General features: G+C 48.7%; 10 protein-coding genes across 10 annotated transcripts; 5 read left to right on the top strand and 5 right to left on the bottom strand.

Moving 5' to 3' along the window:
• Positions 1-199: 199 nt before the first annotated feature.
• On the top strand, positions 200-1,093 carry VC83_02461 (uncharacterized protein; the record flags this gene model as incomplete). Its single annotated transcript, XM_024466123.1, has 5 exons — positions 200-235; positions 310-475; positions 565-681; positions 732-760; positions 887-1,093. The coding sequence occupies 5 exons, from the start codon at positions 200-202 to the stop codon at positions 1,091-1,093; spliced, it is 555 nt and encodes a 184-aa protein (XP_024326255.1).
• An 865-nt stretch (positions 1,094-1,958) lies between these two features.
• Positions 1,959-2,561, top strand: VC83_02460 (uncharacterized protein; the record flags this gene model as incomplete). The annotated part of the gene is made up of 1 exon (XM_024466122.1): positions 1,959-2,561. One exon carries the CDS (start codon positions 1,959-1,961, stop codon positions 2,559-2,561), a length of 603 nt encoding a protein of 200 aa, XP_024326256.1.
• Positions 2,562-2,863: 302 nt separating this feature from the next.
• On the bottom strand, positions 2,864-4,177 carry VC83_02459 (uncharacterized protein; the record flags this gene model as incomplete). The annotated part of the gene is made up of 1 exon (XM_024466121.1): positions 2,864-4,177. The coding sequence occupies one exon, from the start codon at positions 4,175-4,177 to the stop codon at positions 2,864-2,866; it is 1,314 nt and encodes a 437-aa protein (XP_024326507.1).
• Positions 4,178-6,886: 2,709 nt separating this feature from the next.
• Positions 6,887-7,558, top strand: VC83_02458 (uncharacterized protein; the record flags this gene model as incomplete). Its single annotated transcript, XM_024466120.1, has 3 exons — positions 6,887-7,249; positions 7,308-7,469; positions 7,556-7,558. The coding sequence occupies 3 exons, from the start codon at positions 6,887-6,889 to the stop codon at positions 7,556-7,558; spliced, it is 528 nt and encodes a 175-aa protein (XP_024326506.1).
• Positions 7,559-7,598: 40 nt separating this feature from the next.
• On the bottom strand, positions 7,599-9,281 carry VC83_02457 (uncharacterized protein; the record flags this gene model as incomplete). Its single annotated transcript, XM_024466119.1, has 11 exons — positions 7,599-7,996; positions 8,046-8,116; positions 8,169-8,242; positions 8,302-8,315; positions 8,368-8,453; positions 8,503-8,558; positions 8,615-8,832; positions 8,881-8,969; positions 9,022-9,056; positions 9,105-9,180; positions 9,235-9,281. 11 exons carry the CDS (start codon positions 9,279-9,281, stop codon positions 7,896-7,898), a joined length of 867 nt encoding a protein of 288 aa, XP_024326511.1. The 3' UTR covers positions 7,599-7,895.
• A 557-nt stretch (positions 9,282-9,838) lies between these two features.
• VC83_02456 (uncharacterized protein) lies at positions 9,839-11,107 on the bottom strand (the record flags this gene model as incomplete). The annotated part of the gene is made up of 1 exon (XM_024466118.1): positions 9,839-11,107. One exon carries the CDS (start codon positions 11,105-11,107, stop codon positions 9,839-9,841), a length of 1,269 nt encoding a protein of 422 aa, XP_024326510.1.
• A 647-nt stretch (positions 11,108-11,754) lies between these two features.
• Positions 11,755-12,063, top strand: VC83_02455 (uncharacterized protein; the record flags this gene model as incomplete). The annotated part of the gene is made up of 2 exons (XM_024466117.1): positions 11,755-11,758; positions 11,807-12,063. The coding sequence occupies 2 exons, from the start codon at positions 11,755-11,757 to the stop codon at positions 12,061-12,063; spliced, it is 261 nt and encodes an 86-aa protein (XP_024326509.1).
• Positions 12,064-13,001: 938 nt separating this feature from the next.
• Positions 13,002-13,497, bottom strand: VC83_02454 (uncharacterized protein; the record flags this gene model as incomplete). The annotated part of the gene is made up of 2 exons (XM_024466116.1): positions 13,002-13,313; positions 13,363-13,497. 2 exons carry the CDS (start codon positions 13,495-13,497, stop codon positions 13,002-13,004), a joined length of 447 nt encoding a protein of 148 aa, XP_024326508.1.
• Positions 13,498-13,738: 241 nt separating this feature from the next.
• On the bottom strand, positions 13,739-14,041 carry VC83_02453 (uncharacterized protein; the record flags this gene model as incomplete). The annotated part of the gene is made up of 1 exon (XM_024466115.1): positions 13,739-14,041. The coding sequence occupies one exon, from the start codon at positions 14,039-14,041 to the stop codon at positions 13,739-13,741; it is 303 nt and encodes a 100-aa protein (XP_024326515.1).
• Positions 14,042-14,968: 927 nt separating this feature from the next.
• VC83_02452 (uncharacterized protein) lies at positions 14,969-15,304 on the top strand (the record flags this gene model as incomplete). Its single annotated transcript, XM_024466114.1, has 1 exon — positions 14,969-15,304. The coding sequence occupies one exon, from the start codon at positions 14,969-14,971 to the stop codon at positions 15,302-15,304; it is 336 nt and encodes a 111-aa protein (XP_024326514.1).
• Positions 15,305-19,156: the final 3,852 nt, after the last annotated feature.

The following is a 19,156-nucleotide window of genomic DNA, read 5'->3' as shown; positions in this document are numbered from 1 at the left end:
TTGAGGATGCTGGGCATGGCTTCTTTGGAAAAGAACATAAATACTGTCTGTCGCCTCTCGAGTAGTTGAGTCCTCTAATTGATCATGTTTCATTGTCCAGTGTCGAGCAGGTCATTCGAACGTTTCCTATTAGAAAGCAGGCTGTCTTCATTCGTTGATCCTTCGCCCATTGACGTGTTTGTTTACCGTTGCCACCGACATGGCAGGCGAGCCGTTCCCTGATCCACTGGCACCGGTGGCCCCGGCCTGTACTATAAATTCCCGCCGAGAACTCCGATTTGTCGAATAGCGTTGGCTAACAACGCTCAGGGCGATATGCACAACCGACAGGGTATCACATTGGGTCTCTTCTGGAAGGCACTCTGCGATTATGACCTGTGGCCTGCGTACCTAATCGGGTTTACGTGGGGCACTCCATTTCAACCAGTCGCAGCCTATTTGACATTGTTTGAGACCAATCTCCTGGTTATCCCAGGTTCCGTGCTCACGCTCCTCCAGCTCCTCTTCTGGACCTGGTATTCGGAAAAGATCAATAGCAGGTTCTTTGTCATACTTGTCTCGCAGATTTGGCCCTCCCGCTCCTCATCGCACTAGAAGTTATCCCAGGAAATTCGAGTCCCTGGGTGAAATACGCCCTCAGCATCCTCATGGTTGGATTTCCGTACACATATGCGATCATCGGTATGCTTTCAATAATTATTAGTGAAAAAAATAGCGCTAACTCTATACAGTCGCCTCGGTCAGCCGCAATGCAGGCTCGGTACGTCGAGGACAGTTGGTACAGCTCTGTATAACATGTTTGTTCAAGCTAGCAGCATCGTTGGTTCAAATGTAAGGCCACTTCTGGCATGTTCTGTCTGTTTCGGGCGCCTGCTCACCGATATAGATATACCGAGATGACGATAAGCCGAACTACCGCCGTGGTAACAAGATCTTGCTCGGTTTCGTCGCGTGGAACTTCGCACTCATCATCGGGACGAAGTACTATTATGTGTGGAGGAACTACACGCGCGAGAAGAAATGGAGTGTGATGACGCAAGAGGAGAAGGATACCTATCTTGAGACAACGACAGATGAAGGGAACAAGAGGTAATGTCAACTCCTGGCTGACTTGATTTCCGTTTTGCGCATTAGAAACGGAAATCAAGTCTGGTTGCGATGAAAAGGACGAAGGTATATTTAGAGTAGATATTACAACTAAATAGGCATGGCCGGCCATCTGAGAAATACATTCAAAATTAAGGTTTAAATATGATAGCATCTATTGAAATAATGCCCCGTCTAACCGAATTTTAGTCTAAGTGAGAATATGAAACTATGTAAACTATTAATTAAATGTAGGTCCATTTCACTTTCATGTCCCGCCTTCTAAACGCGGATAAATTATTTTTAGGATAGGTGACCCCCCTACCACCCCGCATTTTACCCCAGCTTATCTCGAGACACCCCACGCTTCTATGGCCGCCGAAGGGATATATATTCGAGTTATATACATACTCCGAACCCCTTAACATCTCTTCATACTTTCCAACCCACCTCTACAATATGGCGACCCCAATTTCCCTAACAGCGTGCGTTCTACACAGGCCCAAAGATATCCGCATAGTTCGTCTAAACCCCAGCTCACGCTTGGCAGGGAACAGTCCCGTCCGCCACACCCTGGCCCCCAACTAAGTAACGGCGACTTCGTCGCCCTCGAAGTCGGCCTGCCGTGCCGCACCTGCGACCTGTGCGCCGTGGGACGTTATAACATATGTCCCGATCCCCGCTTCCGCAGCAGCGCGAAGAGCTGGCCCCATTTCCAGGGTACCCTTCAGAGCGAGATCAACCACCCTGCAGACAAATAAGCACCCTCACAATCCCAGCCGTAACTACAATCAGCAACTAACTAACCCCCCAGACTCCCGCCAACCCTCGATCCCCGCCTCGGCGCCCTCATCGAACCCCTCAGCGTAGCAATGCACACGCACCGCCGCGCCGCGCTCCCCGCCAACTCCACAATCCTTATCATCGGTGCCGGGGCAGTCGGTCTCCTCTGCGCAGCCGTCGCCAAGGCGAATGGCCATCGCGTCATACTCTCCGATATACAGCCCCTCCGCATCGATTTCGCAACAAAGAACGCCTTCGCCGACTCGAGTTTCGTCGTCCCGCTCACGCCCCGTGGGGATGTAGCTGCGAACCTCGCGACGGTAGCGATGATGGCGGGTGAGCTGAGGGAGAAGGCGAAGGAGTTGGGTGGGGTGGTGGATACGGTTATGGAGTGTACAGGTGCGGAGGCGAGCTTGCAGACTGCGATTTTGGCGGCTAGACCGGGCGGGAAGGTCATGCTTGTGGGTATGGGGACGCCGGTGCAGACGCTGCCGGTGTCGGCCGCGGCGCTGCGGGAGGTGGATTTGTTGGGTGTGTTTCGATATGCTGGGTTGTATCGGGAGGCGGCGGAGTTGGTGAGTGAGGGAAAGAGTGGGCTGCCGGACTTGACTAATATGGTTACACATATTAGTCAATACTGGGTTTGGGGGCGTGAAGGACGCGTTTGCTATTGCCGGGCAGGCAGTGGATAAGGATGGGGGTTTGGTGATTAAGGTTGTTATTGAATTTCCGAAGGAGAGGGGAACGGGGGGTTCAGAGGGGATGTGAGACCATATACAATTTGGCTGGTTGGAAAAAACGATATATACATGGTCATATACTCTATAGTATATGGGTTGAATAGATATAGATGTAATTGGACGAAACTAGGTCATATTTACGTGATAAATGGCAATTAGACGACAGCAAATCTCTCTTTAATTAGTACAACATGCTTTTAGATAAATCCACGTCACTCCCACTCTCGGCATCATACAAACAAGCCACACGAAGATCAAGCGACCGGCGCTACCTTCCAATGCGCTTGAATATGCGCCGTATGCATGTCTGCCACTGCGGGGATAATCAACCCCTCGATCTCGATCTCCGGCTCGCCCATCAGGTCGGCTGGATCACTCGGGTGCTCCCTCTCATCCTCAATCGCATCCGCTACGCCCACCTTATCACCTACTGTTAACAGGGCCGCCTTTCCCGTCCAATCCTTGACTCCCGTTCCTCGCCTTTGCCTCGGCACACGGATCCACTCTTCGCGCATGCGCGATCCCTCTACCGCACGGCCCTTGCTCACAAACACCACCTCCCACTTACGCGTGCTAAGCAGGTTGCCAATGACGAGGTGGTGCTGGTATCGCTCGAGACTGTACTCAGCCTTGTGGACGAGTATCTCGGGATCAGTCTCGAGCTTGAAGGAGACGATCATGCCTTCGGGTGCCCAGCCATCGACGAGGTTCTTGAGGAACTTCGGGACGGGGTCTAGATCGACTATCAAACGCTTGGAGCGCGGCACGCGCGGTGACGAGTCGAAGTTGTCAAAGACTTCGTCTTCGGAGCCGGGGGAGTCGTTGGTGGTATCGAGGGGAGAGGCGGTGGGGCCTGGGGAACGGTCCACAATGCCGAGGTTGGAGACTTCGGGGGATTCTGGTGCTCGGCTCTTAACGGCGTCGGTGGATTGGATTTTGTGCTCGACCATGCGGGTCGGGGGAACGAAGAAGTCGGATACGGCGGCGGCGAGGTAGAGGAGGCCGTGGGCGCCGAGGGGGCGCATGAGCTGGCTCACAGAGCGAAGGATGAAGAGGTAGTCGGTGATGGTTGTGAATGGGAGGGTAAGAAGAAGGTTTTTGGCCTTGGCGGAGTTGTATTTGCGCAACACGTGGACCATTTTGTCCTGGTGCTCCTGGTTCGCGACCACAGTCCCGTCGGCGGACTCGGAAAGGAAGTCGAGGAAACAGTCGGTGGCATGGGAGTAGTGCCGCGAGTAGGGAAGCAGCGAGAATTGGCGATGCAGGAAGATGACGGCGTACCCCGCCTCGAGAAAGTATTCGGCCGACGTGGCACCGCGAGTACCAGCGCTGAAGTTGTCGATAAAACGCACTGTCTGGCGCTCGAGGGGAACAGTAGTGCCCCCGGAGGTTATCAGCACGACGCGGTTATTGGCAGCAGCATGGTATTCGATGAATTCTTGAGCTAGTTTAGAATGAGTCTCGAGTTGCTTCGGCGGCGGGTTGTCGGAGAAGTAGTCGTACTCCGCGCGCTGTGCAGTGTTCGAGCGAGAGATACGCGGCCGTTGAGATGCGCCTGGGAGTGACATCGTAGACGTGGTTATATGATTGCTCTATTCGTTACGATAGAACGAGTCGTAGCTAATGTGAAGCTTGCGGATGAGAGACTTTCAGGAGGAAGTTGTGCGGGAGGCGAGGTTGCTTGGTGGGGGTTCCCTTGGCGGGGTCCGAGGCGCCGTCGCGGCGCACCAGCAAGGTGTCAGATAGCTGCTAATAATGGCTACATTAGCAATTAGGGGCCAATATAAGATTACGAACCTATTATTTCATATACCATAGACTTTTCTCATTGCCTGTCCTGTCGAGTAATCGTTGGTTCTCAAACCACCGCCTGGAGGCGGTTGGCGAAAGCGAACTGGGACGCGAAAGCGATTGTGGGACACTTCGGGAGCGGACTCGCGACGCGACACGACCGACCATGAACATGACCGACAACGAGCACAACTACAACCACAACTATGCCGGTAGTTGAAGTAAATAAAAATGAAGCTCTTTTAAATGCCATTGAATTTTTAAATGAAAACCCAACAGAGAAGAGTGCTACAGTAGCACGGATGTACAGAGTAAACCCAAGTACGCTCCGGACTATACGACTACGACAACGACGCGCATCACCACAACGCACCGCTGTGCCACGCGGAGGCCAGAACAGAGTACTGTCTGATGTACAAGTTACAGCTATACAAAGATACATCCAACGCTCGTACGAAAATGGGTACGGTGCAACTAAGCCTATGGTGTTCAGTGCCATCTGCCAACTACGTGCAGCAGAAACTCCAACACGTGCACCACCATCACAACGGTGGTTCCAGACATGGATTAAGACACAACAACACAACTTCCATACAATAAAAACCCGGCCAATTGAAGCAGCACGGGTTGCATCTCATGAAGTATCAGCTATTAAAGAATGGTTTTATGAATTTAAAGATGTGTGTAATCAACTAGATATTACTGCAGGTGATATCTACAACTTTGATGAAGTTGGATTCCGTGTAGGAATGAGCACCGGTGAACATGTGTTGGTACCATCTGCAGTAAAGGAGGTAAGTTGTTTCTACTTATCTTACTTTATATTATTCTAATATTTATAGCTTTATATACAAGCTCCAGAGAACAGACAAAGTCTTACAGTTATAGAGACAATTTCAGCTGCTGGCATTGCACTTCCACCGTTCCTTATTATACAAGGAAAATTACACATGGAAAGTTGGTACCATGACAATCTACACGGTGATGAGAAAGTTGCAGTATCCGATTCCGGATATACAAACTCTGAGCTTGCAATGGAATATCTACAGCATTTTATTCAACATACACCGTCTATAAGAATGAAATTGTTAATAATGGACTCTCATGTCTCACATGAAGTTCCAGAGTTTATAATACTTGCACATCAACACAATATACACTTACATGTGTTTCCGTCTCATCTTACGCATATTCTACAACCGCTAGATGTTACTGTGTTTGCACAATATAAACATTGGCACCGACGTGCAATTCAACAAGCAATCCAGAATTTTGATACAGATTATAATGTTATATCTCTCTTTAGAGACTTGTCTACTATCCGTAAGCAGACATTTACAAAGGGTAACTGTATCAAGTCTTTTAGAGATGCAGGTATTTGGCCACCTAACTATAAAAAGATTCAAGAGAAGGTTGCTATATATGCAAAACCAGAAGTTTTAGAAACACCACAACGCGCATTTCAAGCAAGTTATGATCTTTCAACATGGAGTCAAACATTTGATAAGATCCTTAGTTCACCGTCACGGCAAAAGTGGGCGTCTTCTTATACTGAAATCCAAACTCAGTTAACAGAGGCTGAGCTGTTCCAGTCAGAGCTTGTACAAATTACTACTATTATGACTGAGCAACGACAGCGGAAGGTTAGAAGTCGGAAATCTATTCAAAAAGGTGGTGCTATTACAGTTGAACATGCACGGCAAAGGATTTATGAGAAGAAGGTAAAGAAGCAACTTTTAGAAGAAGCACGGGAGAAAAGAGAGAGAACACGCATGGTGAACGTTGAGCGTAAGATGCAGCTCCGTGCTGGCATCGATGCACGGAAGGCAGAACGTACACGGAAAAAGGACCTACATGAATTTCAAAAAAGTAACCCAGACACGGAGCCACCAATTGGCTTACGTACAGAAATCATTGACCCGGACGTTACACAGAAGAAACGTGAGGAGGAGGAGGAGGCGGACCGACTGTTAGCCATCGAGGAGAGTGGGTACGTGAACTTTGCAGGCTTGGACTACGACATGATTCACGATGCAAGTGACGGTGGCTGTGATGATCAATCACTGCCTGACAATATTGATCCAAATATTTTTTAATTATTTAATTCTATAACTTATATATATTTACAGCATTGTTACGTTGTCAGTCGTGTTCATGGTCGGTCGTGTCGCGTCGCGAGTCCGCTCCCGAAGTGTCCCACAATCGCTTTCGCGTCCCAGTTCGCTTTCGCCTTTTCGCCTCCAGGCGGTGGTTTGAGAACCAACGATTATTGCCAGCGGTGAACAGAGGAACGTGGAGAAAGGTATGGTATCTGGCAGCCTCGGCTGGACAGATGCATGGCAGAAGCCAAGAACGAAGAGGAGGGCAGCAGACTTGCCCATTATGAATTATATAGATAAGCTAGAAATGTTATCCTTGTCGGTTACAAATATATCCACATCTAATTGCAATCCTGTCATGCTTGGATGTCGGGAATTCAAGTCAAAATGCGGAGTGAAACGGATAATTTATCAAACATTACGTACACAAAAGCAACCTCATCCTCAACACTAGAACCCACCGAACTAGGCTGCGGCACCGGCCGCAACACCGCTAAACTCTTGCTCCCCCCCTCCAGCACAAAAATATCCTCCATCCACGCCCTCGATCGCTCCCCCTCCATGCTTGACATCGCGCGTCAGCGCTGTTCCGCCATCACTGCCGATAGCACCACGTCCATTTCCTCCACAGAATTCCACGTCTTTGACGCGCCTTCAGACACCGCGCCGCCAGAGGAGGCGTGCGGTGCGGACGCTGTGCTATCAGCGCTAGTACTTGAACATTTAGCCCCTGCCGTCTTTTTCGGGTCTGTGAAAAAGCTTCTAGCCAAGGAACGAGGGCACTTGCTCGTGACTAATATGCATGAAGAGATGGGGCGGAGGGGACAGGCGGGGTTTGTATAGTATTGAGGAGGTGGTGGAGGAGGTGGTGGAGGAGGTGGTGGAGGAGGTGGTGGAGGAGGGGAGGAAATGGGGGTTTGAGGTTGTGGGGGAGGTGGGGGAGAGGACAATGGCTGAGGAAGATTTGGAGGTATTGGGGGAGAGGGGGGGGGAATGGATGGGTTGTAAGATGTGGTTTGGGGGGTTGTTTTTAGGTTTGTTGGTAGGAAGGGGGAGTGAGTTGGGCTGTGGGTCGGGGGAGGTGTAACAGAGGTGTTGGGGAAATTTCATGTTCGAGATTTGAGCTGTTTGCTCTCGAAATATGTCATCGACTTTGAATGTCTTGATATTATCTCAGACTCCGCTAATTTCTACCTAGAAATAATAAACTCCATCTCCATATTGCTCCATTTATCCATCGGATACTATATCTACCAATGTCTCCAGCCAGTATATATAAGGTCTAGAGAACGACTCCAACGCGACCACATATGATGAAATCCTTCAACCATATCCAAAACCTCACCCTATCCAGTCAATCATCCATCCAGCGACGAAACGACATCACCTTATCTCTCTACTCTCCCTTAGCGTTAAGCTCCACTGAATCCGGATTGGCAATATCATCCATCCCATTCTCGCTCTTCTCAATATCAGAAGCCCATAACGCGGCGCCCACTAGTAAGTGATTAGCTCCGTCCCTTCGACAAGTATATTATGAACTCACCTGTGTTCGTGAACGAGAAGAAAATCGACGCGATGGGAACCATCTCAAGCAGCGAAGCAACGATACCGAACCTCCAAAACAGTCAGCTGAAAATCCATATCTGGCATGGGGGTAACTACTCACGCAGTGTAAGGGCCGACGTTCTCTTGCACAAACTTATTCTGGCTGGAAGCGCTCATCTTCTTGAGTTGGAAATACTGTATCACATATTAGCAGAGGGCCTGTGAACTCTACGAATCCAATGGGCTATTCTTACGCGTGAGTGCGCATCTGGACAAGTGCGTTAGTACTATACACATTTCAGGCGACGGTTTGGACTTGCATGTTCCGCGGCCTCTGCCCTGCAGGATTAGGAACGTGATAGTTCCCACCACTGGAATGAAGTTGAGCGGTAGATACAAAACATATCTGCGTCTATTAGCCGCTGCCTCAATTCTTCCAAAAGTGAAAATTTCACCTGATAATTGCCTTCGGCGTAAAGTTGTGAAACGGGTTCTTAATGGTGGCACCAAGCTTCAGGTCCGTCAGCATGCATGCACAGCGGAAAAGAGGGGCCTGGCAATACATACCCGACTAATTGGATCGGTGCTCTTGTTGAGTTTACGCCCACCGGATACCAAGACATCCTCGTTCCTAGTCAGCAGGACGGCATCGAAGGTGTCGTCAAGAGCTTCGTGGATCAGGAATGACCGGGCGAGCATGTTGATGATAGTCGAGCTCTCACTGAGGACGAGTAGGACTGCCGAGAGCGGAGCCAGTGGTCCGCTGGTGAAAAATAGAATCGTGACTGTGTAACGTCAGAATACACCGGGTGGGATGGGAAAGTATCACATACCCTGGGGGATATAGGTGAAGATGAACATGAAGAACACCACGGAAACCGACAGAGTCAAGGTGGAGAGAAGACGGGAGGTAAATGGCTTCCTGCACCAACATGCATTAGTACTGGTAATGAACACATGCTCGTGCAACCTACCATAGGTTCCGATGATACAAGAAGTAAAAAATGCCCTGTGGATAGTCAGATCGACCCAATTGATACTGCGACTAGCCACTTACCTTAATGGGGTACCAAAATGAGCCAGAGCTGGCCGTCTTGAAAGCAATTTCCTTAGCCCTTGAGATGTCATCCGCCCTGGTAAAATATAAGTATCAAACACATTTCAATTGCCTAGTGCATTGAACATACGCGATCTCCTTGGCCTTGGCCGTTGACTTCTCCACAAAAGACGACATATTTGCAACTTATAATATCCTGAAGATTGGTATATCGTCTAACGCGTCTGTGTGCTACAGGCCGGAGAATTTATGAACTTTATATAGTGCGAAGAAAGCTGAGCTCGCTGCAGATCACACGGTGCCATCACCTGTGCGTATAGGCCCATACGTCATGTGTTGGGCTAGAATAACCATGGCCATAGGGTTTCGGTCCGACTATTCGCCGGCAACCCTCCTCGAAAAAAGTGTTCAGGGACACCCTTGATAGCATCATCGTGATAGCGCCACGGCTTGGGGATGCTGGGATGAAAGTGAGCATGTGAGCGAAGGAGAAATCCAAAAGGAAAGACCAAATGTACAAGTATGTGATTTGTATCTGTATAATATCATAAACACAGTGATCTGACAGACACTTCGGACTATATATACAGTCTACACCAATATCTCGTCATCCCCAATAGTATGACCAAAAATAAACTCCTAGCCAAAATGAGGCCCCTCCAACATCTCAGAATATCGCAAAATTAGCAATCGGTATCCAAGCCACCCCTTCTCCCCCATCCCTCCAGCGACATTTACGGGTCATACTTCGTCATCTCCTCGCACTTGTAATCCGGCAAGCTCTCCGTGTGATTCCACCACTCCCACCCCTTCGGATCCCCCATCCCATTCCCGCGACTAATCTTCGCCTCGAACTGCTCCCTGCTCTTCGATGCAAAATGGTGCACCGAGATGCGATCCGTCGTAATCGGCACGCGCCACGCGAGTCTGTCCACATTATCGCCCTTCTCGCCCACCGTGCGCGCGCCGTCCTTGAGCTCGAATTTATGCGGGTTGAGCGGCTTGTTGTACGACTTCGTCTTGACAATCGTCTTGATGTGCTCGTTCTCCTTGCCGAATCCCGGGTCGTGGCCCGGGTTGTCGTAGTTCTCGATGCAGGTCACGAAGGACTTGCGTGATGAGGCGGGTCGCTTCAAGAGGCCAGACGAGGTGTGGATCTGCCAGTTGATGGCGAGCGCGCCGATCTTCTCGTCGCTGTCGAGCTCCTTGAGCATGGCGTGCAGCGTATCCTTGCCGCGGACTTCGAGGAACTCGTCGGCGTCGAGGAAGGCCATCCACTTGTGCTTGTGTCCGAAGAGCGCGATGCACTCGTCGTAGGCGACGAGTTGCTGGTGCTTGAATAGTCGAGTCGCCGGGTGGTAGTAGCGATGGGTGATCGCTTTCGGGTCGACTGCGCTGCTGAAGTCCAGCGTGGCAAGAACTGGCGTGGAGCCGTCATCCATCAGATAGAATCGTCGGACATTATGGTGGTGGTAGTGGTGCGTCAGCCACTCCAGGACATCGAGGTACTGGTCCTTGACCGAAACGCAGATAGCGAGATATTCATCCTTATCGCCCGAGTCGAAAGGCGCGGGTGTAGATGTTGTTTCGGGCGCTGCTGGCGCTGTCGGTTCAGCAGCAATCTCCTTATCCTTATCCGCGCCCGCCGCCGCCGCCGCCCCACCATCCGCATAAAACTCGCCGCAGCTCGGTTTGGCATCCGCAGGCTTCGCAACAGATGTAGGTTTGGGGTCGGCTGGCTTGCTGTCTCCCGCCACGACCAGCGCAGAGGCTTTCGCCAATTCGGGGGCCGTCTTCCCAACATCTACGGGCGCATTGTCTTCGGCCACCTTCGGCGGCTCGCTGACGGCGCTATGCTCTTTGTCCGGGATATTGTACGACGAATAGGAATTCCGTAGCGTGTCGTCGATAAAGATAAAGTGAAGCGCTGTCAGCACGACGAGTACCAGGACCACGTTGCGCCAGCGTATCGTGCTAATCATGGCGCCCGCCCAATTTGCCATCACGCCAAGACAGCTGTCATAAGGGCGAAGCGTGTGTTGTATGTGCTATATGTGCTGTATATGTCGTATATGCTGTATATGGTATATGTCGTGTATATATACATGCTGTATTAAATGGAAAAGCAATGAAAGGGCAAAAAACAAAAAAGGAGAACTTGAGGGGATTGTAAGGGATCGAGGGACTGTCGAGGGTGGAAATGAATCCCGACTATCAACCCCTGCAAGGCTGGTGGGCGGGTACGCTGGGCGGTTTGTGTGTCCCCTAAAAGGTACGTCCCAAAGTCCCAGTTCGGTCCCTGTGGTGGGTGAGTGTAGTGTACTTGGTACTTGTACACTTGGGCGGCAGTTCATCAGCGCTAAGAAGAATAAGCATGTGGACTCTACCTTACCGGCGCGCCACGTATTTGGCGAGGGGTCCGAGGACGGTCCGGGGATCACACCTATTTTGACCGGTCATCCCACGGTCAGTTGGCCCGTGCACCGGTCCGAAGACCGTCCAAAATCCAGGATCAAAGCTTCAACCCATACGGTTGAAGCTTTAGAACAGTAGATAGGAAATTGACAGTAGTATGACAGTAAAATTTGCTCACCGTTTGTGATCCTGGGGCCGTTGATGTGATATTGCCGTCGCCGGCCACACTATCGTCATGAGTCCATGACGGCGACCGCCAATACTGACTTGAAGCACTCACTCCTCAGTCCTGACACTGTCGGCGTGGAGTGAGGACAGTACTATCACCGTCCTCAGGGCGAGACCAAGGGCGGGCGTTTCTGGTTTCCTCGAATGGAACCCATCGCGGCCGTGGATGAGGCAATGGGCGGTCCTGGGACCAGGAGTTGGAGTGGCGGCAAGGAAGCCGCAAGAGTTGAAAGGCACGCCAGCAAGCAAGAAAGGCAAAGAGGAACTGAAGAATGGCAAACGAAACAGCGAAGGAAATGACAGAGGCGAATGGTGATGGAAACGACAGAGGGAACGGTGGTAGAATCGGTGGTCGAAAACGGCAAGGAGACCGGCGAAGGAGACCAGATGAGGAGACCGGATGAGGAGACCAGCGAAGGAGGCCGGCGAAGGAGACTGGCAAAGGAAACGGCGAAGGAAAACGGTGAAGGAAAATGGTGAAGAAGACCGGGAGAGGAAAGTGAGCGAGGAAATTGAAAAATGAGGCCAAGATTCCAAGGGCAGATAGCTTGATAGACACACAGCTATCTGTCATTGGAATCTGTAGAGCTCTTGGAGCCCGGGAAGCCTTCCTTCAGCGGCAGGATAGATCGGCGACGGCGTGGGCTAGAGCACCAAGAGTATGATCATTTTGATCACGGCAGCGACGCAAGCTGCGGAGGAACACAGAAGAGAGGCGGCAGGCACAGGAAAGCAGGTGTTAAATCAGGCATGGGAATCAAGCTTCATTGCATATTATTTCTATCATATAGCCAGTATTCATGCCAGATCCAGCTTCAAACAATGCCATTGTGATCCGTAGCCACTCTTATTCCGACAGCAAACATGCCTCAACCCAAGATATCCAGCTAGAACGCCCAGCCCAGAACAGCAAAGTCCAAAAATGTTCCATCGAGGAGGTCAGCAACATAATGCCAACTTCCCAGCCCAAGCCACAAGCCCAACAGCAGGGCACAAGAGAATGCCCCCCAAAGCAAGTGTAAATTAACCGCAAGAAGAGGCGGCAAACATCTCACTCTATTGCCCGAGCACTACGCCCAGGGACTAGAGTTTCTTTGCGGCGCTTTGGCGGCGGCGGAGAAGCCCTACTCAAGATATATTCTTGTCCTTGAATAAGGGCACGTTTCTTCGAGATAGGTTTTGGTGCCTTTGTATTTGAGCGCCGTTTAAAGGTCTCGTGGAACTCATCTTTGTCGAGCTGATCGTAATCCGCAATCAAGGGAAAGCGTTGGAGGAAATCCGTAAAGCTTTCTCAGGAGTGTAGCTAACAGCCTTTCGATTAGGGTCAGATTTCCAGTCCATCATCAATTTCGTCCGGGCACAAGCGTTGATGTAAAGTTCCTTGACATAGTACTGGGCGAGGTCGCTGCTTTTCTCAAGGTCGATATAATGGTGTATGAATCGAAATGCCTCCAAAAAATTCGCAGCCGTATACCGAGTACGAAACATATCTCCAAGGCCATCTAAGGTCTTGCTGTAACGAATACCAGATCCATCTGCTACATTCATTGCAGTCTTGACGTGAAGCTGTAAAGATGTTAGAAATTACATTTGAGATAGGAGATGTATTACTTACTATAAGATCCTCGATGAGTGAATACCGGTAACGTTTGACCTTTTCCATAAGGACAACATGGACATTCCCATATATTGTTGACTCGATTGGATACTCTGGGAGCACCTTTTTCAGGACATCTTCTTTTATATTCATATGCAGGAGGAGAAGGAAGCGCGCTTCCCGATCAATTTGTTCAGATATCTCAGTCCACTTGTCCTCTGCTTCGCGGGTTTCCTATTCCCATACTGTTCCATCTCAGCAGCAACTTGGCGGTTATGATAGCCAGGGTAGGTTGTGCCAGGGTTCTTGCTAGGATCATCAGTGTGGCTCTGGTGGCGTTTCTTCGATAGGGCAGTATTTGCTTCGGCAGCCTCTCTCAGCATTGGCCTAGTTGTCACTGGCGTGACAAAAAGAGTGTTGTTGACTTCATCTCCAGTAAGGCGGCTGCTGGTAGGAGGAGTGTCTTCTCGATAGTTGTGGCCTTGCTAATCATGCACTGGTGTCGTTTGGCCATCAGAGTTGAGGGGGAGTTCATCATCTGTGAGAAGGTCTTGGTGGCGGGATGGCTCCTATTGCTTGTGATGCTGTGCAGATAGTCATTACCTGAGATAATCAAAAAATATAGAGTGTAGCTTGCCTTCATTTTATTCTGTGACTTCTTGCCATTGCGGCGGCCTGGCTCATAGCCCATTGTCATTAAATGACCTAGAGAAAAGTAACCACGATGAAACTTGAACTAATGGGAAGAATGGGGGTATGAAACGTCTACTGCTACTAGAGACAGTAAATCTGAAGACAAAAGTGAAAAGGAACCTATGCCCGCAACGTTGCCGATAACTAGTATATGGTGAAGATGCTGAGGTGGTAAGGTTGGCGTGAATTGAAGCTATCCGGAGATTCCGGTCACGTGACCTAGACTAACGGCTTGTGTGTGTTGGATGGGGGAAGGTGGACACAGACCTTGGGATACGGTGGCCGTTTGGCCCTGAGACAGCTGTGTTTCCCAAGGCGACCGTCCGACTCCTATGCTAGACGGTTGTGCAGAGTCTGATGCAGCCACCGAAACCCTACACGGCTCAGGTAATTACCCCTTAGTTGTACAGGGTATTCGGGCTTCCCCCTTTGCCTACAAATAGGATACGTAGGCCCGTAGGATAGGGAGCAATTGAATTGATTCATTTATTCTATTTTACTGTACTACAGTGAAGCGTTCTGTTCTGGTGCGCCCGGGACTAATTACGGTAATCGGGGATTTACATACATTCTTGGCCCTATATCCCAGCACCGCAGAATTACTCCCAACAGTGTGCACATCACCACTTTATCACCAACCTCACTACTAACCTCACCACAGGCAGCGACAAGAATCAAAGGTAAGTTGAAGGAAAGATAAAGAGTATGAATTATACTAATTGTTTTATAGACTGCATCACCTCAGATAAACATATCGCATAGAGCCGAGCACTGTTCTCATTTCACCACACTGCCTAAATATGAACGCAAACCGGTGACAACACCAAGAAAAACACCTTGAAGCTGCCTCCTCAGAGTCAGAAGTCAAGTCTCCTCTCCTCGTGCCTCCTTGCACTCGCCCTTACGACCCTCACAACCTCCTCTTCTGCCCATGAAGAGAGTCTGCCGAAACAATTCCTCAATCTATATCCTACTACGCTTCCCGATATACCTAAAATTGAAGCAACGGAAACTGCACATGTTGATGCAGCTTGCATCCAGATCATCTGAGCAGATTATCAAAATGGAAATTCTCTCCGACTTCCTCCTGCCAAAGCAAATCCTCCCACCTTCTGCGCAACATCCAGGAAATCATCTGCAATACCGCCCAGCATCCAGAAAATCTCCCTCCAACTTTGCTGAGCGACAGCAAAGTCTCCCCAGCTTTGCCCAGCCAAAGCAAATCCTCCCAGGCGATAGGAAATCTCCCCCAGCTTTGCCCAGCTAAAGCAAATCCTCAACAGGAAATCTCCCCAGCTTACCCAGCATCCAGGAAATCCCCCCCAGCTTCGCCGAGCAATAGGAAATCTCCCCTGGCTTTAACCCACTTCTACCTACTACCAGTTGTGACAGTCTTGACATATCTTCCCGCTAGTGGCCTCAAAGCAGTGAGGAAAGTCAACAGCTTCTTGCTTTGGCTTGCTTTCCCACCCCCTAGCGATTCCAGCGAAATCCCCACCCTGATTCAAGCTGATTATTCTCGGCCCAGCATCTGCCAGCGACAGCGCCACAACAGAAAGGAAGGATACTTAGCTATTTCAAGTCAATCTATCTCAATCCCCCAGGGTTCCCAGCCAATCCTGGCACTCTCCCCACGTCGAAAAAATCTGCAGCCTCTTCGACATTGTGCTCTGCTGTTGATACAGCCTCTCGCAATCGTGGGCTGTTGGACTTCGGCTCAAAACCAGAAGTTTGGGTACCTTGAACATTCCAAACCATAGGTGGCCCATAGCTGCACCGTTTTTTGAGATGCCAGCCCGTTTTCAGAGAAGCCGAGTAGGGAAGAGGGCTGAATTACTCGCACCTCTGTTTCCCCAGCGAAGGGTATCAGTGGTAGATAGATTAAGGCAGCAGACATCAAATACACAAGCAGATAGAGATGATGAAATAGAAGATGATCAACTCGATGATGCTACATTTGACTATGGTGAAGAGAACAGTAACAGTGATGGGAACAGTGTGGATGGGCCGCAAGACCTCCAGGAACTTACAACACAGACAGTTGAAGAAGTTTTATCCAAGGATATCCCTACGGATGACGATGCCAACACATATCCTGACCCTAACGACGAAGAAGATAACGCTGATTCTACTGAGCTAGAGTTCCCTTCTGAGGAATTCCTCAACAGCATAATGCCTCCTCCTATTGGAACTACTATTGAGAACACAGTTCTCCCTAGTGAGGACCAGTCAGAGCCCGTTAGTTACAATCGGTCATCAAAACCGATGACAACTTTCGAGCAATTTCTAGCTTCGTATGCTGAAACCTACAACATATCCCGAAAGTCCTTTGCTATGTTGCGTGAGGGCCTTGGCCTCATCCAATCCCTCAAGGAGCTGGCAGATTTGCCACGAGATGTTGGGACACTCAAGAGACGAATGGTTGCCCAACTACCACTGGTGACAGCAAGTTGTGCGTGCGACAGCAAGATGTGCGTACACCGCTATTTTGATATATAGAGAAAATAATAGTATTCTTCATAACGTAGTATCTACAATGCCTCAAAATAACGATCCTACTATGATTGCTCGCCTTAATGAGGCCCAACAGTTCTTCTTAAAACAACCAAGTACATATACAATTGCTTGGGTTGCAAATATATTCAATGTCAACCGTGAGACACTCTGACGTCGTATTACGAGTACTACGTCTCCTCAATTACCCCACGGAGGTAGCAATCGAGTCTTATCTCAATCGCAAGAGACTGCGGTCTGTCAATTCATATACGACCAACTTAAGCGCGGGGTCCCTGCCAACCGATCTATGATACTACAGGCAGTTGCAGACTTACGACCTGTACGATACCATCACAACGGTGGCTACAACACTTTCTAAAAGCACACCCCGAATTTCATACAATTCACACGAAGACGTTAAATACACATCGGAAGCAAGCACAAAAGAAAGAGGTGTTTGAGGAATTCTTTCTCACATATAACGCCCTTATTACAAAACATAACATTAAGCAATATAATTTATGGAATGTTGATGAGACAGGCTATATGATTGGGTGTTATAAGTCTACAGCTGTTATTGTACCAATCGGTGTAAAGCAGTGGACTGTTGATAATCCTGAGAATCGGCTCTCTGTTACTGTAATTGAGGCAGTAAATGCAAGTGGTGCTGCACTTGCAGAAGCTATCATTATCCCTGGCAAACTTCATATGGATTCATGGTACAATGATGACCTTGAGCCAAATGCTCTCATTATTGTAAATGAGAGCGGGTATTCAAACGACGACATTGCAATCCAATACCTTATGCATTTTATCCAACTATCTGCAGAGCATATGGCACCAGATGATACTCGCCTCTTATTACTTGACGGCCATGACTCTCATAAAACAGAGCGCTTTCTTACATTAGCAGAAGAGCATAACATTGTTATTTGCTGCCTTCCTGCTCATACAACACATCTATTACAACCTCTTGATGTAGCAGTTTTTAAGCAGTGCAAACACTTTCATCAAAAGGCACTTGATCAAGCAGTACGTAGCTACGACTATGAGTATAAACTACATACGTTCCTTTCAGACATCCCGCAAATCCGACGGCAATCTCTAACTGTCCGTACAATTCAATCTGGTTGGAGAAATGCAGGACTATATCCATATAATCCTCCACTTGTAATTGACAAGATACAAGAGACTCAGAATCAAACACCTGATTATGAGCCATTTGCTTCATATAATATTATCTCAACACCGAAAACAACTATGCAAAGTGTGCAAGCAGTTGAACATTGGCAGAAGAGAGCAGAGGAAGCTTTCTCATCACCTTCAAGAGTGTCATACTGACATTCGTTGCACTCAGTTTGCTATCAAACTCAAGAGCAAACTTGGAAATCTCCTCCTCAAACCTACAAGTCACTATACATATTTTGGCTTATCACACCAACAACAAGAGCAATACTACTCAACGATTGCTACAACCATCTATGATTCATTACACATCATCGCTCCTTAGTTACTGGGCCGATATTACCACATAGCATATCTCTACAACCCTCTATGATTCATTACATGACATCACTCATACTACCACATGACATATCTCTACCAACTAGAGGCCTAGGAGCATGAACGATAGCTCTAAAAGCTCCTACGAATCTCTATGATTCATTACACGTCATCGCTCTTTAGTTACCCACAAGATTGGTTAAGTTATGACATAATTTGTCTATGACATAATTTGTCTATAGGGGTACTCTGACCTTGGACCTCCTTTTACTTCCTATAGGCTACGAACCTAAGAGATGGTTCTATGGGATTCTCTTACGTCGACTACAGTTACCAAGCCTGGTAAGTCATGGAAAGTCTTGGAAAATGAGAGAACTACACTCCTCTAGCATAAATAGGATTGCCCTTTCCTTAAGACAATACAGTAAATCGACTATCACATACTTCCACGTCTTTTCCAAGCTTCCAAGCATTGATCTTGTTACTCCTTGTTTCTGAAAAGTCAGTGAGGTGTTAACCTCTCTTACCCCTGAGTTCCCAGACTCAACATTTGTTGCAACTTGTCTGAACCACTTCACTACATCACACACCTGATTGCTGCGTTGTGGAATAGTCTAAGCTACAACCCTTTGGCTCTGTTTCCTAAGACAGTGTGTTGTCTTAGTAAATTCATTCCTTCCTTGGGTGGCTAGATTCTCACATCTGGTGCACCCACCATTACAAAGAGAAGGGTTTCAATCATTTGCATGTGGAACTACAGTTGTTCTACACCGGGCAGAGCTCTATAAGACCGAGCTAGATGTTATGACTCTACGTGCAGTAGAGCAGAAGGCAGTTAAATGCATCAGGCACGGAAAATGCGGGAAGAGAAGGAAGCAAAGTTGCAAGCAAAAGAAGACGCAAGAGCAGCAAGGGAATCGGACCAAGTAGTAAAGCAGCTACAAGCGCAAGCACTTAAAATCGAAATTGAAGAGCGTAAGGTTGAGAGGAAGCGGGTAGCAGAGCGGAAGAAGGAAGGGTTGAAATCAAAAGTGATCATTTTACAGTATAGTAAGGATCAAAGTGATAGTAGTAGCAATAGTGGCAGTAGCGATAGTGATAGTAGTTCTATTGATTTTAT

The sequence above is a fragment of the Pseudogymnoascus destructans genome (assembly GCF_001641265.1).
Source record: "Pseudogymnoascus destructans isolate 20631-21 unplaced genomic scaffold scaffold_5, whole genome shotgun sequence".
NCBI lineage: Eukaryota > Fungi > Ascomycota > Leotiomycetes > Thelebolales > Thelebolaceae > Pseudogymnoascus > Pseudogymnoascus destructans.
Note: the sequence above shows the minus strand (reverse complement) of the source record. Positions and strands in the feature narration are given on the sequence as shown.